Source organism: Vitis riparia, unplaced genomic scaffold, assembly GCF_004353265.1.
Source record: "Vitis riparia cultivar Riparia Gloire de Montpellier isolate 1030 unplaced genomic scaffold, EGFV_Vit.rip_1.0 scaffold717_pilon_pilon, whole genome shotgun sequence".
Taxonomy (NCBI): domain Eukaryota; kingdom Viridiplantae; phylum Streptophyta; class Magnoliopsida; order Vitales; family Vitaceae; genus Vitis; species Vitis riparia.
This window is the reverse complement of record NW_023269748.1, coordinates 115,997-133,663: the sequence shown is the minus strand read 5'-3', so window position 1 is coordinate 133,663 and position 17,667 is coordinate 115,997. Positions and strand designations below refer to the sequence as shown.

The 17,667-nt window shown below is 39.7% G+C and overlaps 1 protein-coding gene across 1 annotated transcript in view; it reads right to left on the bottom strand.

Moving 5' to 3' along the window:
- Window positions 1-201: 201 nt before the first annotated feature.
- LOC117910344 (DNA repair protein RAD50-like) overlaps window positions 202-17,667 on the bottom strand; it is a 71,052-nt gene continuing 53,586 nt past the window's right edge. Inside the window, exons 9-13 of the mRNA XM_034824424.1 lie at window positions 15,336-15,440; window positions 15,137-15,244; window positions 14,820-15,031; window positions 14,619-14,711; window positions 202-331 (exon numbers count right to left, since the gene is read on the bottom strand). Of these exons, the coding sequence (XP_034680315.1) occupies window positions 217-331; window positions 14,619-14,711; window positions 14,820-15,031; window positions 15,137-15,244; window positions 15,336-15,440 (633 nt within the window). The 3' untranslated portion in view covers window positions 202-216. The remainder of the gene's footprint in view (window positions 332-14,618; window positions 14,712-14,819; window positions 15,032-15,136; window positions 15,245-15,335; window positions 15,441-17,667) is intronic.

Below are 17,667 nucleotides of genomic sequence, written 5' to 3'. Positions count from 1 at the left end.
GAGGCAAAAACATTTAAACTAATCAAGGAAAACAAAAAGGGAATACCTATAATAATTTTGTGTTACTAACTAAATATTGCATTTCTTCAGATTCCTCAATAAAACACTGGCAGTAGAAGCAGAATCAGAGTATTTTTAAACAAGAAGACAAACTATAATCTAGACAAATACCATTAGTAGAGCAATGAAACAAGATTCTTACAGTCCATATCCTTGTTAAGTTTTGGAAAGGTTATTGTTAACTTCTTCTATTTTCATCTGCAGCATATTCACCTCCTTCTCAGCTTCACGGGACTTTGAGTTCAAGTCATCAAACTCAATTCCAAGAGCCCTATGAAGAAACAGTACATCAAATATTACAGAAATTTACAATGCAACCTGAAAAAAATGTGGATCAAAAGAAAGTTTTAACACCCATTAAGCTTGCAGAACATCCATGAATTATGACATTCAAGTTAATGAAAAACCTGAAAATCCACGCAAAGAACTCGAAACCAATTCAATGTATATCACGAAAAGAAATAAAAATAAAAATCCATCAACAATTAATGGAGCAAAAGAAAAAAAAAACGATGAGGAGGCGGCCTTTGAGAAGCAAGCCTTAGTTGCCATGTCAGCAGCATCAACAAGTGCCACATCAACAGCCATATCAGCTGCTACAATGACCACATTAGCAGCAACCAGTGCTAGATCAATCAATTTGTGTGGTATTTCAGCTTATGTTACAGTCAGATCTTATTCCCTTTATGTAGTTTTAGGAGTTCTTTGAGCAATGAAAGTTGAGTTTTATTGGATTAGGTTCAAAGTCCAATTAGGAGAATTTGAGGTTTTTCTGGATTGGGTTAATTAATTAATTAATTAATTAATTAAGACCCAATTGGCTAAGATTAAGTGATCCAAGCATAAGTTGGGCCAAAGTCACTTAAGGCCACAAGAGACTGAGAGAGGCTATATAAACCCCCTTAGAGTTTAGGATTAGCTAATTCATTCCATCCTTCTAGAGAGAGAGAGCCCTAGCCTCCATCTCTCTCCCTCTCAAGTGTGTAGCCACTCTACACATGTGCTCAAAGACAAAGCACATCAGGTGGAAGATCCATAGGTTTTTGAGATCCCTACATAAATTGGAATAGGATTTAGGAACGTCCAAATCCAAAGGTATGAATTTTAACACCTAGATCTAATTTGTATTGCTTCCTTTGTGTTTAGGTCTAGTAGCCTTAGGATCTAGAGAGCATGCACCCAATGATGCTGGTGTTTCCAACATAGCAGCCACCCACCCTAATCATAAAGAAGAAAAAGGCTAAATTTGAGAGATTTATAACATGCTAAATCTAGCAAGAAAATTTAGTCTCCATTGGCTTATTATCTGAGTCAAGATTTATCGCAACCTTCACATGCGATTCATGGAAATTGAGAAAAGGGGCGTCATGGTAATAAGCCCATTTGAAGAAAGAAGGCAATTTTTACTTGCTTTGAGATCTAACAATTACATGAAATAGGGGGTGGACATGAGAATATGGCTTGCCCACTTATGCACATGAATGAGAAGGAGATGAAGTTTTTGGCATCAACAAGGCTAAAATTCATAAACATGGATCTCATGGTGGACTATGTTATCAAGAAACAATGAACGATCAGTTTTATGCAGACTAGAAGGACTCTAAATCGGAACAGTTGGAACAAGTTCATGTTGATGCACAAGGACTAACACAAGCACCTTCTTGTGGTGGCTCTCATCACTTCATTATGTTCACTACTGATGTTACTAGAAAATTATGGGTGTCATTTATGCAATTGATGCTTTCAAGAAATAATAGACTTGGTTGAAATAAGACAACTTTGAAATTAAGGTTCCTCAAATCTAATAATAGGACAATTACTACAATAATGCATTGTAAGAATACTGCATCAAGAGACAAAAAACAATTTCTAGGAAGTCAAACCAGTTAATTTATAGGCATCAAACCAAACTAGCATTATGGAATGCATGGACTATTCCTTACCATGCCAAGGGTGTGAGAATTAATGTTAGCTTACCTAAACAATTTTAGGCTAACAAGTACCAAAACTTATATTTTCAATAAAAGGCTTTCAAATAGAAGAAGGAAAAAGAAGTTTATCAAGTCTTTGGTGTTTGAAGGAGTGGTTGGATACCTAACATGGTATATCAAAGGAGATTTTGAGCTCTTTTAGGAGGCTTCACAACCAATCAAATAAGGATCCTTGGAGGGTAGAAGGTTTGGATTGGACCCCAATTCTTGAGAGTGCTAGGTGATTAGAACATGCTTTTACAAATAAGGAAATTCAAGGTGCAATGTTTCTAATGGATAAAGAGAAGGATCTAAGTCCAAATGGGTTTACATTAGCCTTTTATCAAGAAAGTTAGGGCACAATTAAGGACAACTTGTTGAAGGTTTGTCCGAAATTCTACAATAATGGGATGATTAAAAATAGCACAAATATCACTTTCATTGCACTTGTACCTAAGAAATCTTAGTCATCTAAAGTCTCTAATTTTAGACCCGTTAGTTTGGTTACTAGTCTTTACAAGATCACAACCAAAGTGTTATCCCATTGCATTTGTGGGGTTCTACATAAGACCATTTATTTGTCCCGATGTACTTTTGTTAAGGTAGACAAATCCTTGATGCAATCCTAGTGATGAATGAAGTGGTAGATGAAAGATGACACTCATGTGAATTAGTTTGAGAAGGCTTATGATCATGTGGATTGAAGTTTCTTAGATCATACTCTTGAAAGGAAGGGTTTTAGTTCAAGTTGGAGGCTATGCACTATCACAAGCATGAACTTTTCCCACAAGTTTTTTGCGTCCATGCGGCGCTAAAAAGCCCTCAAAGCCAGCCTACTCAAACCCACACAAGGTTGTAATCAAGAAATTCACAAAGATCACACGAGATTTATAGGGCTCAATCCCCAACTTGACATAGCTAGCAAGACTCCCACATTCTCTCATGCTATCACATTCATGATCCTTCGAAAGGCACTCCAACCCTCCTTTTATAGTTGTGGCACCAACCACTCCTATTTTGACTTGGAATCAACAATCCTAACCTCACCCAAACTCTTATTCATAGGTTGTGGTACCAGCCACTCTAATTTGGACTAGGACAAGCAATCCTAGTCCTACTCAAACTACAATTACAATAAGAATCCAAACACCTACTCAAACTCAAATTGCAATTACACTTTGAATCCAAATGTGAGATTTCACGTCTTCAACACATTCTTCATCCATTTACTCCTCATGTTGTCGCTTGCATCAATCCATGTACCAGCCCTTCATGTCCCTGGTTCATGGTGCATCACGCCTTCCTTGGGCTTGCCCCCAATGCCAAGACGTCTCTCCTTTGTTTTGTCTCAAGTCTACCCACTCTTGTGCCTTGAGTCGGACCACTCATGCACTTGAATTGGCCCATACATCTGATCAGTTTGTTGTAGCATCTTTAGGAAGCATGTTGCATGCATTGCCATGCAGCTTGTGTGCGTGCCAAGCCCTTTCTTGGCTTGCACCCCTTGCAACATGTCTTGGTGCCAATCCTTCCCTTGGTTCATGGCCCTTTCTTGTTGTTTGAGCATGACAACCATGCTCTTGTGCACTCCATCTTATTGCTGCTACAGCACTGTGCCATGCCCAAGCCCTATTTTAAGTGCAGCAACGTGTCAAGGCATTGCACCCATGATTCCTCATCTTTGTGCACAAGGCATTGCACCCATGACTCCCCATCTTTGTGCACAAGGCATTGCACCCTTGTGCCGAGCATTAGACATCACATCTGAGTCAGCTTGTTGTTGCTACATCCTCAAGCCTCATCCAAGCTCGTCTTGGTGCCACAACGAACCATGGCATTGTGTCCATGGCTCATCAAGTAACCTCATTGCACAAGGCATTGCGCCCTTGTGCCACCATCCGGAGGGAAGACTGCATCACACCCGTGCCGTTATGGCCATAGGTTGCACACCACCACATGTCGCGGAGCCTATGTGTAGATGCTATCAAGGCTTGGCCTTGTGCCTTGCTAGCGTATGTGGCCTTGCACCGAAGCCCCTAGGTGTGGCCACAACCATGTCACCTTGCCTCCCCTGAGTCACCTACTCCCCCCCACACATAAAAGAGCATTTTAAGCCATTTTGGAAGTTTTTGGAGGAGATATCACCTATGCTTCAGAAGCATAATGAATTTTAATTAATTCAAGAAATTTCATAAAATTCCACTTCCACTTGGATTCTCCCTCTTGAAGGTTCCTCTTCCAAGGAAAAATATCACCATGCCAAAATTCAACCCTTGATCGAGTCAGGGCCTGCTGCTTGCCACCCCTCAATAGCCTCCATTTCACTTTGCCTTAATCATAAGCTACTCATGGAGCCAAGGTGTCACCCCATGAGGCCTTGGTGCCACTATTTACAGTCAAGGTATTGCAGCTGTCATGCCATGTGCAGCACACTGTTGTGCACACCACACTGCCACTATGCATGTTGTGCACATTGTTGTGTTGGCTGCAGCATTACAAAGTGCTGCGTGCAACCACCTGTGCCTTCCCAAGTACTACTCCTCCCACACCACTTAGGCTGCCACGCTGCACTTGCATCATCGCCTGCCTTGTCTTACTCTCAAGGTCATCATGTGTGTCTGCCTATGCATGAAGGAGCCAAATCATCTAGGACAAAGGGGCTGTTGAGAGAGAGAGAAAGAAGAAAGACCTTAATTCTCATTAATGTAATTATCTACTTACAATTGAGAAATATATATATATACAAGGCTAGGAGTCCTAACTACCATACATGTATCCTATATTAACAAGGAAAGGTTATACACTATAAATACATTATATTCAACACTCCCCCTCAAGCTGGAGCATATACGTCATATGCACCAAGCTTGTTACAAATATATTTAATCCTAGGACCTCTGAGAGATTTAGTGAAGATGTCAGCTAGTTGATCATTTGAATTAACAAAACTTGTAGCAACACATCCTGATGCGATCTTCTCTCTAATGAAATGACAGTCAACTTCAATATGTTTGGTCCTTTCATGAAAGACTGGATTGGATGCAATATGTAATGCGGTCTGGTTATCACATATGAGTTTCATCTGTTCATCCTTTCAAATCTCAACTCTCGAAGAAGATGTCTCAACCATATGAGTTCACATGTTGCCAAAGCCATAGCTCGATACTCGGCTTCAGCGCTAGATCTGGCCACTACATCTTGTTTCTTACTCTTCCAAGATATTAGATTACCTCCAATAAAAACACAGTACCCTGAAGTGGAACGTCTATCTGTGGGTGAGCCAGCCCAATCTGCATCTGTGTAACCAACAACCTGAGTATGACCTCTGTTCTCGTACAACACACCTTGGCCTGGTGTACTTTTGATATATCGAAGAATGCGGATTACAGCATCCCAATGGCTATCACATGGTGACTGTAGGAATTGACTAACAACACTCACAGGAAAAGAAATGTCTGGACGAGTAATGGTGAGATAGTTCAATTTACCTACGAGTCGTCGATATCTCCCGGGGTCTCCTAAAGGCTCCCCCTGTCCTGGTACAAGTTTGACATTCGGATCCATAGGTGTGTCTACCGGTTTACAGTCTAACATACCAGTTTCTTCCAGGATGTCTAAAGCATACTTCCTTTGGGAAAGGACCACAGCAGAACTGGATTGAGCTATCTCAATTCCCAAGAAATACTTGAGTTTCCCCAAGTCTTTGGTCTGAAAGTGGATAAAAAGGTGTTGCTTTAGTTTCTGAATACCATCCTGATCACTACCTGTAATGACGATGTCGTCCACATAAACAACCAGATAAATACACTGCCCCAAAGAGTTATGATGATAGAAAACTGAATGGTCTGTTGTACTGCGAAGCATGCCAAACTCTTGAACAACAGAACTAAAACGGCTAAACCATGCTCGAGGAGATTGTTTCAAGCCATATAGAGAACGGCGTAACCTGCATACTAAACCAGACTCCCCCTGAGCAACAAAACCAGGAGGTTGCTCCATATAAACTTCCTCGGCAAGATCACCATGAAGGAAGGCATTTTTAATATCCAATTGATAAAGAGGCCAAGAACACATGGCAGCCATGGAGAGAAGCAGACGGACAGAAGCAATCTTGGCAACCGGAGAGAATGTGTCACCATAATCAGAACCATAAACCTGAGTATAGCCTTTAGCAACTAAGCGGGCCTTAAGGCGATCAACCTGACCATCAGGACCAACCTTAACTGCGTAGACCCAACGACAGCCAACGGTAGATTTACCCGAGGGTAAAACAACAAGATCCCAAGTGCCATTAGAGTGCAGAGCAGCCATTTCATCCACCATTGCCTGTCGCCACCTGGATGGGAAAGAGCTTCATGGGTGCTCTTTGGAAGAGAAACAGAGGATATAGCAGAAACAAAAGCAGAATAGGGTGAAGATAATCGATGATAACTCAAAAAATTGTAAATAGGATGAGGATTACGAGTAGAGCGAGTACCTTTCCGAATAGCAATGGGTAAGTCATTAGGAGAAGGCAGAGCCGGGGTAGGTGAAGCCGAAGGGATAGGAAGTGAGTCAGCAGGTGCCTCAGCAAAAGGGAGAGGAGCAACGACACGAGGGCGACGATGATAAACCTGAAGTGGTCGAGGAGGCATAGCATCAGGTGGGGAGACAATGGGAATAGGCAAGACTTCAGAAACAGGAAGAGACTCAGAAGTGGTGGAAAAGAATGGTGAGTCCTCAAAGAAGGTGACATCAGCGGAGATAAAGTATCGATGAGTCTCAAGGGAATAACAACGATAACCCTTCTGAAGTCTGGAGTATCCCAAGAAGAGACACTTCATGGCTTTGGCGGAAAGCTTGTCCTGTCCAGGAGTGAGAATATGAACAAAGCAAGTACAACCAAAGACACGAGGAGGAAGGAAATAAAGTGGTTGGTCAGGGAAGAGAAGGGAGTGAGGAATCTGATCATGTAAGACAGAGGAGGGCATACGATTAATCAAATAACAAGCGGTAAGAACAGCGTCCCCCCAAAAACGAAAAGGAACATTGCTATGGAGGAGGAGAGTACGAGCTGTCTCAACAAGATGTCGATTCTTGCGTTCAGCTACCCCATTTTGTTGAGGAGTATGAGCACAAGAAGACTGATGAAGAATCCCATGATGAGACATAAACGAAGTAAATGGGGCTGAAAAATATTCCCTGGCATTGTCACTGCGTAACACACGAATAGAAATATTGAACTGGGTTTGGATTTCAGCATAAAATTTCTGGAAAATAGAGAATAACTCAGCTCGATTTTTCATTAAAAATAACCAAGTACATCGAGAATAATCATCAATGAAAGTGACAAAATACTGAAATCCTAAAGTAGACGCAGTCCGACAAGGACCCCAAACATCAGTGTGGACAAGCTCAAAAGGAGACTTTGCCCGATTATTCAAACGCTTTGGGAACGAGACACGAGTATGTTTCCCAAGCTGACATGACTCACACGGAAGCGACGATAAAGTGGAAAAACGAGGGACCATCTTCTGGAACTTGGAGAGACTAGGGTGGCCCAGACGATTGTGAATGAGGAGAGGAGCATCAGTGGAAATGCAAACTGCAGGAGATGAATCCGAGGTGAGGTGATAGAGGCCTTGAGACTCACGTCCTATGCCAATCGTCTTCCCCGTACTCCGGTCCTGCAAGGTCACAAATTTATCAGAAAAGGTAATAGAGCAATTAAGAGTACGAGTGATTTTGCTGATGGAAATAAGATTAAAAGGACATTCAGGAGTATAAAGGACAGAAGTGAGAGGTAGAAAAGGCAGAGGAAGGGTCAAACCAATACCTTTAGCCACAGTTTGAGAACCATTAGCTAAGGTAACATTAGGTAAAGCAGAGGTAGTAGTAGTAATAGAGGAGAAAAGATCCTTATTACCAGATAAGTGATCAGAAGCTCCAGAATCTAGAATCCAGGGTCCAAGAGAAGATGTGTGGGTAAGGCAGGCAGAGGCATTACCAGGCTGGGCAACAGAGGCAACAGAAGCCTGAGATGCGGAAGAGCTCGGAGCTTGAGGCAGCGGAGAATCAGAGGACTGGGCCACATGGGCAGTGCGAGGAGGTCGTCCATGTAACTGATAGCAACGATCGCGAGTGTGGCCAAGTTTATTGCAATAGGTGCAATGAGGACGTTGACCTCTACCTCGGGTACCACTACGGCCTCCTCGAGAGTTAGTTTGAGAAACTAACACAGAAGAATCTGAAGTGCTATCAAATGGCAAAGTCTGAGTGGAGGAGATACGGAGGAGGCGAGCAAACACATCATCCAAGGACGGAACTGATGAACTACCAAGAATCTGATCGCGGACAGGCTCAAGATCCGGACGGAGGCCAATAAGAGTAAGAACCATGAAGAACTTGTCAAGTTGTGTTTGTTGAGCCCCAACATCAGGAGTAAGAGGCATCACAGTCAAGAACTCCTCCTTAAGAGAGGCAATCTGGCCAATATAAGTAGATAGATCCAAGTCCTGTTGGCTGAGATGGACAATAGCAGAAGCCACCTTATAAAGACGCTGGATATCATTCGTATATAATCCTTTGGCCTGAGTCCAAAATTTAAAACAAGTTTTGTAGGCCCGAATATGAAGAAGAATCTTGGGATCAACCGATTGCCATAATACACTACATAACTGTGCATCTATCTTCCTCCACTGTACTCGGTCAACCTCAGGGATATCTACCTCCTGTGTAATCAAGTGATCCTCATATCCTTGACCCATAAACCAAAGTTCAACAGAGGCAGACCAGGAAAGATAATTGTCACTGCCAACCAATTTCTCCGAAGTAATCATAGGAGATCCAGATATAACAGCGGAAAAAATGGAATTTTTAGTAGTCATATCTATTTATCTGGAAAATGAAGTATGTTTGGATCGAAGAGAGCCCTAATACGGCTTCAGATTGCGGCGTGGCACCACCGAAAAAGGGAGACGGCCTCAGATCGCGGCGTGGTACCACCAGAAAGGTAGAAGAACACTTCCCAAGGCACGTGCAGGGATTGGAGTGGAGAAAAAGTAGTCGGAGCTTCGCCGGAAAGACTGTTTGGAGGGCCGACGGAGACAAAAATCCCCAAAAGAGGTACGTGCAGGGCTCGAATGGGAGAACCAGGGAGGTAGGGAGGCTGGTCGGCGTCAGGCGAGGCTGCTGGAGGAGGCGCGTCGCCGGAAAATCCCTCACGCGCCCTCACGCGCCGGCGCGTGAGATGCAGCCGCCGGACGGAAACGTGCGCGTGGGCGGCGCGTGGATGCTTTTTTGGTGCCGGTGCCTTCACAAAAGTTGTAGATCTCCTCCAGGCGCTCCTTCTGGTATGGTCGGTGTCGGAAAAATACGTCGCCGGAAGTCGCCGGAAAAGTTCGCCGGAAAAAAAATTCGCCGGCGGTGAGTAGTTTCTGTCGACGATCCGAATGACCAGAAAGTATTGGGAGATGGGGAAGGTGACCGGAATGAAACACGGTCACCGGAAGGTTTCCCGGAGTTGATGACACGGGAAACAGGAAAGAATTAGGTTTTCTTCCTTGGCTCTGATACCATGTTGAGAGAGAGAGAAAGAAGAAAGACCTTAATTCTCATTAATGTAATTATCTACTTACAATTGAGAAATATATATATATACAAGGCTAGGAGTCCTAACTACCATACATGTATCCTATATTAACAAGGAAAGGTTATACACTATAAATACATTATATTCAACAGGGGCTAACAGATCCAAGGTTGTTTATCACTAGTTAGTTTGTTGTTTTAGTGAATGCATATACAAAAAATAAATCCATGTGGAGGCTAAGAAGTTACACGATAAATCCATGCATGACTGATTACCTCCTCTAGTAGATTCGATAATGTTAGACTTTGATGAATATTCTCTAGGTAATTTTGGAGAATTGGGTATAGGAGGTGTGATCATAAATCATTTGAGTACAGCATTGAGGACTTACTTTAAGCCTTCTAGAGTAGGTTGCTATTAAGGTAAAGATACTTGCTTTACTAGAGGTCATGTTGCAAGCAAAAGCTTTGTGTCTCTCAAACCTAATATAGAAGGAGATTCTATTATTGTTATCCCTTGGGTAACTAAAAAGGAAAAGGACTCATGGAAGTTCGATAGTTGGCTCTACAAAATTCTAGATGTTGCTAGCGAAACAGGATCCTCTTTCTCTTAGGTTGCCCACTCAACTAATCAAGGTGAATACCAGTTATCCGAACAAGGAGCAAAACACTTGATTTCTTTTGTTACAAACTCCTTTCCTCCTTGAGTAAGTAGAGCTTTTGTAGCGTGTGTACAATGCTATGTCTACTTGTAGTCTATGCAGATAGTAGTAAGTTTTGTGAAGCAGTTTGCATTTCTACATTTTTATCAGCATTTATATATCTTGGAAGGATAGTTCATCCTTCTTTGTATTTATCATTTAATCAATATATATATGGTTCCTTATATATTGAAAAGAAAAAAAAAAAAAAAGAAAGAAAGCCTCTAGACCAAGTGAGGCATGGACTGTAAAAGAGGTAAACTTTTCACATACAAAAGTGTAAGCTAGCATATTTCATCTTAGTTCTCAAAGCAGGAACAAACCTCATTGATGCCCAGTATTTTCAGTGATTACAACATGATTATTTTCATCATTCATTTTCCAATACTGGAAATCGATAAATAAATTGAGTCTCAAACAACAAAAGGTTAAAGTTAGAACTTGAAGAAATATTTTGTGAGGATATTCTAAAATATGGAGATGGGAAATTAGAGGTAAAACCTCATAGTCCTATTACATGAGAAAAGGTTCACAAGTTAGAAAATCCCTAGCTCATTATTATGAACTAACAATAGTGATCCAAAGTGTGATGAGGAAGCTAACTAAGCTAAAACCAGAGAAAAGTGAAAGTGGGTTGTGGATAATGAGATGTTTCAATCCCTATCAACAAATAAGATGTTGGAAGTGGTCCACACAAGAAAGGTTCTTTTAAAAAATAATAAATAAAAAGAAAACAAAAAAATGTATCATATAATACAAGGCAAAGTTGGTTGTAAAAGGATTTTGGTAAAAAGAAGGCACTAACCACACTAAAAATTGTCCCTCTAATGTCAAGACTTCCTTTATCAGCTAGTTGTGAGTAATATGGCAGTAGAACATCCACATTCAGAAAAATTGGATGTAAAAACTACTTTTGCCCATGGTGATGCAGAGGAGAATATCAACACTTATCAGCCAAAGGAAAATCAAATTTGCAGACTTGAGTTTACCATATGGTTTTGAACAGTCTTCCTGACAGTGATACAAGAATATCAACAGCTTCATGCCTTGCAATGATTTAATCAAATGAAAATAACTGTTGTTATTTCAACAAACTTAAGGTGCCTCATCTCATCACATACCTTGCAATGATTTAGCATGTATAGAGTTTATGAATCTCAAAGAAAAGTTGTTTAATTGAACTGAAAGATTTGAATGCTAAAAACCAAGTCTTAGGTATCTGAATCAGCAGAAGGAAGGCAAATAGAAAGTTATTGTTGCAGTCAAAGTACACATAAAAGGTGCTAAGCTAGTTAGCACTTCATAAAAAAGTACTTCAAACTCTCAGATCTAGAGTGTGCAGTGACATTGGTAGATTCAAATCAGATGGTTGAAGTAACACCTGTCCAAAATACTTGCAATTTAACGTGTGCCTATTGTTAGTCTATAGAAGAACAGATCTTGCTCAAGTAGTGGGAGTTGTAAGCAGGCATATGAACAATCTCAGCAGGAACCATTAGGAAGCTATCAACTGGATTTTCAGATACCTGGCAGGTCCTACAATTGTGGCACCGTGTCATGGAGGATCCAAAATTAGCATACAAGGATCTGTTGATTTAGATCTTATACTAATTGAAGCTGAGGACTAATATTGATATTCTAGATCACATGCAATTGGAGAGGGCTTTAGATAGGGGTGTTTTTTGACAATTCAAAATTTCAACATCAATCGAGTCTAAATGACACACTATTATCCTTTTTTATCTTTTCATTCTTTTAGATGAAGGACAGAAAGATGATTGACAAATTTTGACTTTCTTTGATCACATGCAAAATAAAAATTATAACAAGGATTGATTTATTCTGGTGCATATGTTAAATTAAATACAGAGTTTAATTTCCTATCTGTAAGACAATCTTTCAACTGTAAGACAATCTTTCAAAAGCAATATAACATCAAATTTTGATTTCATTAAGGTTTTATGGCATAGTATAAATTATGATATGATTAATAAAGACTCTAGTAACAATAAGGTTTAAAGTTAAATTAGATATATCATTTAGACCTTGCATAAAATGCACACCAAGGCAAGATTAAGCGTAAATTGGAACTTAGAATGAGTTCTAGTATGAAAAATATGATCGAGTATAGAAACATATTCAATGACAAACTTCCATTGGCAATAAAAGTTATGTCTAACTATTTCCTTTCAGGGCTTTGGAACGTGTTAGACTACTAATATTTCAAAATGCTTAAGCCCTTATGTGCTGCCCCATACCCATACTGCCACACTGCACATGAAGAGAGCCATCAGCAGCAGCAATAGTAGGTAAATAGATAGGAAAACAGTGGTAGGAGAGACTCGAACCCAAAAGCTCTAGCTCAAATATCATGTTAGACTACCAATTTTGCTCAAATCTTAAATTGTTAAGATTTGGGCCCACAATGAATATCAAACTAACAGTTGAGTTCTAGAAGTAGAGTCCTTTGGTAAGGCATCTTGGTAGCCAGATTGCAGGTGAAAAGAATTGAGAGGGATTCCAGGATTTTCAAGGATGAACAGAAACCTACTGTAGGATTATGGGACATAATCAGTTTCTTGACTTCTATTTTGAATATCCGTGACAAGGAATTTACAGGGCTTAGTTTTAGCTTGATCTCTTTAGTTTGGACGCAGTCTGCTAGCCCTTTCAGATAGTAGTGGTATGGGGATCAGTCATATTGTGTTTTACTCTGAACCTTTTCTGCACTGAATTTAGAATATTAGTTCTTGTTTTCCCCCTTTCAAAGGATATTCATCTTCTCCCTGTCTTTTTCTTCCCATATATGATATTTCTCTTTTTAAATCATAATAGAATAATTACTGGTAGGCTATTTCAGATGGCAAATTTATCGATTAAAATGAAGGTGGAACTAATTGTTAAGCACTCCAGTTGTTTAGTGTATTAAGTTATGCTAAGGTTTTTATAGGTATCAAGCTATGAGGTATTAAGACAGAAATAATGATGATCTTAGAATCATTGTATTTTTACAACTATACACTACATGTGACAATTCAAGTTTTAGATCCAACTTATTGATGTTGTCATGTCCATAATTTTCTCCACAATTTTCCCCTAGTTTTTAATATTTGAAATATCACTGTTTGCAATTTTTAAAGCATAGTTCCAGCTTATCAGAAGATTCAGAACACAACTATGAATTGGCCCCTTTTACATATCACAAACAGTTGGTTTTTGAAGGGTAAGAACATTTAGAACAGTGATGATTAAGAGTTCATTCAAAATCATACTTGTACTAGAAAGTACTAAAAGATGAGGAGGAGACAATGAGCAAGCTGGTAATATTGATAATATTTTGCATTGCCAATCTCAAGCCCCAAACAAAAGAGGAGTGTAACAGGCAGAATACCACCAGAAAACCTCTAGTTTAATCCTGAAAGAACATGAATCACAAAACATTGGAGCATGTGCTAAAGCATAAGGCGATTGGAGCTCATGCCACAGCACAAGGAAATTTGGCATCAGATAAAGCAGAATGGCAACACAAGATAGTTTAGAAAAACAAGTACCAGGATAGGGCTAAATGGCAGAGTTGAGTGAATAAACAGGGTGCAAATGATGTCAAAGATGATTGCAACTTCAACATCAGTGCATCAGACCAGCACCTTAAAGGCATCAGGTTTTTTCTTGAAAATCTATGCCTCTTCTATTCAAGTTATTTTCCTGTTCTTGCTTCAATTTAATATTCTTAAATTGATGCAGCAATAAAGTAAAAGTGAGATCAAATTGCTCGAAGAGAACATCTAAAAACGTTTCCATAAAAACACAATCCAAAAGTGGAGTCGTAAGTGATTAATGGGAACAGTAGCCTGTCAAACAAGGTCAGTGTATGGGTCAGCAATTAAATAGAAATCCAAGGTCTTCCATGAATTTTAAATTGGAGGAATTACAATGTAATTTGTTGACTAAAAGAATCAATGAGAAGACTCTGTACTAGACCATTAGTCTTTAGAACCTCTAAACTCCATATAAAGAAATATGAAGATGTCTAATATAGCATTATCTACCATGCAAAGGCAGTTACAGATAACAATGAAAAATACAACACAAAATACTTTGCAAAAGTAAAACAAGGGATTCATGCAGGCCAATGGGAAACTCGAGAGCAACATGTGGAAGAAAAAAAGTCCAAAATTGAGAAATAAGCAATGGCTTGTGAAATTTACTTTGTGCTGGTATCATGAACAGATTCAAAAGATCATAGTAAAATCAACAAGGAACCAAATGCACAGAGACCATCTAATAGTTAAAAAAAAAAAAAGGGGGTTACAGCAACCTTAGGGCTTGCGTAATTTCCTTCTTCAAATCCTTATCAGGAGGAAGCCTCCCTTTCAGCACTCCCCTGATTCTGTCCTTGTATTCGTCCATTCTGAAAAATAAACAAAAGACATCAGTTTCAAAAAGAAATATATTACATTCAGAAGATTACAAGATCAATAAACACTAGAACTAAAGAGGGGGGAAATATTTGACTTGCATCTTTCGATGTTTCTTTTTGTGGTTTTCCAACTCTCCCTTCTTCAGAGACAATTTCACTCTGTCCTCCGAATCCACAGCCATGATGTCTTTCTCTCGATTAAGAGCTTTAATTTTTTGCTCTATGCTATACAACTCACTCTGCTTTTGACGGATGTTTGACTCAAATTCTCGTTCAGCAAGCTGGTTTGTCTTTCTCTCAACCTCAATTCTCTGTGAAGGTAAAAGAAGCATTGTTCACATTATGCTTATAGGTATTGGCCTTACCTAATATTAAAGTTGTGTTAAGCAAGACCATTGAACCAAGCTGATCCTCACCAAATTTTTTTCTCTTTCATCAATGTGAGACAGACTAACATTAGAAATTTGGAGTTCAAATGAATCACGCTCATTTTCCCTCTCTTCAATGCGTTTCAAAATACCACTCTGCACCAAATGACAAATTAGAAAATCCAAACCTGAAGCATGAGGGAATGGCACTTTAGAAGACAAATAGAAGGGGTCCTTAAACACAAACCTTGATCTCTACTTTAGCCTGTTTTTGAGCCTCTATATCTTTCCAATGGTCATTTGCATCCATGTAACGATCCCACGCCACCTTAAGTTCCATTTCAATTGATTTCTGAAATAATGTTCTTACTGATCAGTGCTCACTACCACAGTTGAGAAAAAGTCCAATATATTGTTAGTTCTGCATATGAAAATAACTCAAGCAAAAAGTGAGAGATGGAATTAAGATTTCCTTCAAACACAATACGTGAAACTTTGCATCTAGCCCAGTTTTGTGACAACTAACCAAAACCCTTGGTAAAATAAATTACTAAAATTTGACATATTCTCTATTGAAACTGAAATAATTTGGTGCAGATACAAAAACTGATAGACATTATAACCAAGGGAGACTATGAGTTGGTTGACCCTCCACTCAGGAACACATCCATTACCCGGTCTAATTTGCAAAAAGGTCCTGCCTGAAAAAGACAGGCCAATTCTTATTCCCTAGGGTTTAGGAAGTACATTTCCTCGTAGCCTCCAGGAGGCTGTCCAGCTTTTCCCCATTCTATCCCTGGCCAGTATCCTACTCTAGCAGATACTACTTGGGTCCAGCTCCCTCTGGATTTAAGAACATGTGGCCTTTACATCTTGGGTTCAAAGGGTTAGTTGGTCAATGGTGAAGAAAGACCCAGATCGATAGGTGGAAATGTAACAGATTCATGCAAAAACTGCAGTTCACTAAAGCCAAGTTACAAATGTGGGGTAAATAAAACATATCTGGAGAGATGATGGAGAGAAACACATCTATTCTTAAGGACATTGAGATTGTTGATTTTCCGGAACAATTGGTTTCGCTATTTGATTACCTAAAGATTCTCAAGCTGCTAGGAAGTTGGAGTTTAAGGATGTTTTGCTAAAAGAAGAATCGTTCAGAGAGGAAAGGGATCCTATCTAAAGCCCTCAACAGGGTGTTAAGATTTTTAAAGAGACCCTAAGTTTCTTTAATTATCTTTAGTCCAAGGCAAGAGGTAATTTTTGTTTGATTGAGGGCTTGGATTGAAGTCTCATTTTAAAGGATAGCATTATTTAGTGTGGAATTCCGGATTTATGGATGATTGTAGGATGAAATTAGAAGATATTACAGGCTGTAATTAGAGATTTGCTAGCTATAAATAGTTCTAGATTATTTTCTATAGATAGAAGATAGTTTCCTCTCTTGTGGGATCTGACAGAGCTTTTTAAGGAATTACCAGGCTGTTGGTAATCTCCTATTTCCCTATAAATGTATATTTCTACAGAGTAAATAATATGAAAGAAAATTCTCACAATTATCTTCATGGTATTAGAGCAATTCCGCCTGGACCTATCACTTCTTTCTCGGTTTTAATCCAGAACCAATTTTTCTGGGTGCAAACCAATCTTCTTCTTCATCCCAACTCGTTACTTCTTTAAGTTTTGTTTTTGAGTCTAGTCTCTCATAGGTATTACTTTTCCCTATGGCCTCGGAAACCAACAGTAGCGTTACGGGAACCATGTTTGGCTAGGAACTCGTGAGCAATGGTGGTGCAGAAGGTTCATCATTCCTCATCACTCGGCACAAGTTAACTGGCCACAATTACCATCAATGGGTGAAGGCAGTTCTGATGTTTATCACAGGCAGAGGTAAGGATGAATACCTTTTCAGCACTACTGAACTGCTTAAGAAGGATGATAAAAGATTCAAGGTTTGGAACACCGAAAACAATCTGGTTATGTCTTGGCTGATCAATGCAATAGACACAGAAATAGGTCAAAATTTTTTGTTTTATGATACTGCACATGAAATCTGGATGGCAGCAAAGGAAACATACTATGATAGTGACAATACTGCTGATCTATTTGACATCAAGGGAGCCCTACATGATCTAAGGCAAGGTGAGATGACTGTGACTCACTACTATAACACTCTTAGTCGTTTTTGGCAACAATTGGATGTGTTTGAGACCATGGATTGGGAGTGCCCAGGAGATGCTAGTCGATACAAAAGGATTATTGAAAAAGAAAGGGTCTTTAAGTTCCTATTGGGATTAGACAAATCCCTAGATGAAGTAAGAGGGAAAATCCTTGGAACCAAGCCTCCCCCTATTATTCGAGAAGCTTTCTCAAAGGTTAGAAGAGAAGAAAGCAGGAAGAAGCTGATGATGGGAACAAGGCCATTCTCCAATGTTCAGGAAGGATCAGCACTCATCTCCCAAGGCTCCACAAACATTCAAGAAGGAACTGCCCTTGTTTCCCGAGGATCTACCTATGATGCAAGGCAGAAGAAAGGAAGACCATGGTGTGATCATTGCCGCAGACCAGGTCACACCAAAGAA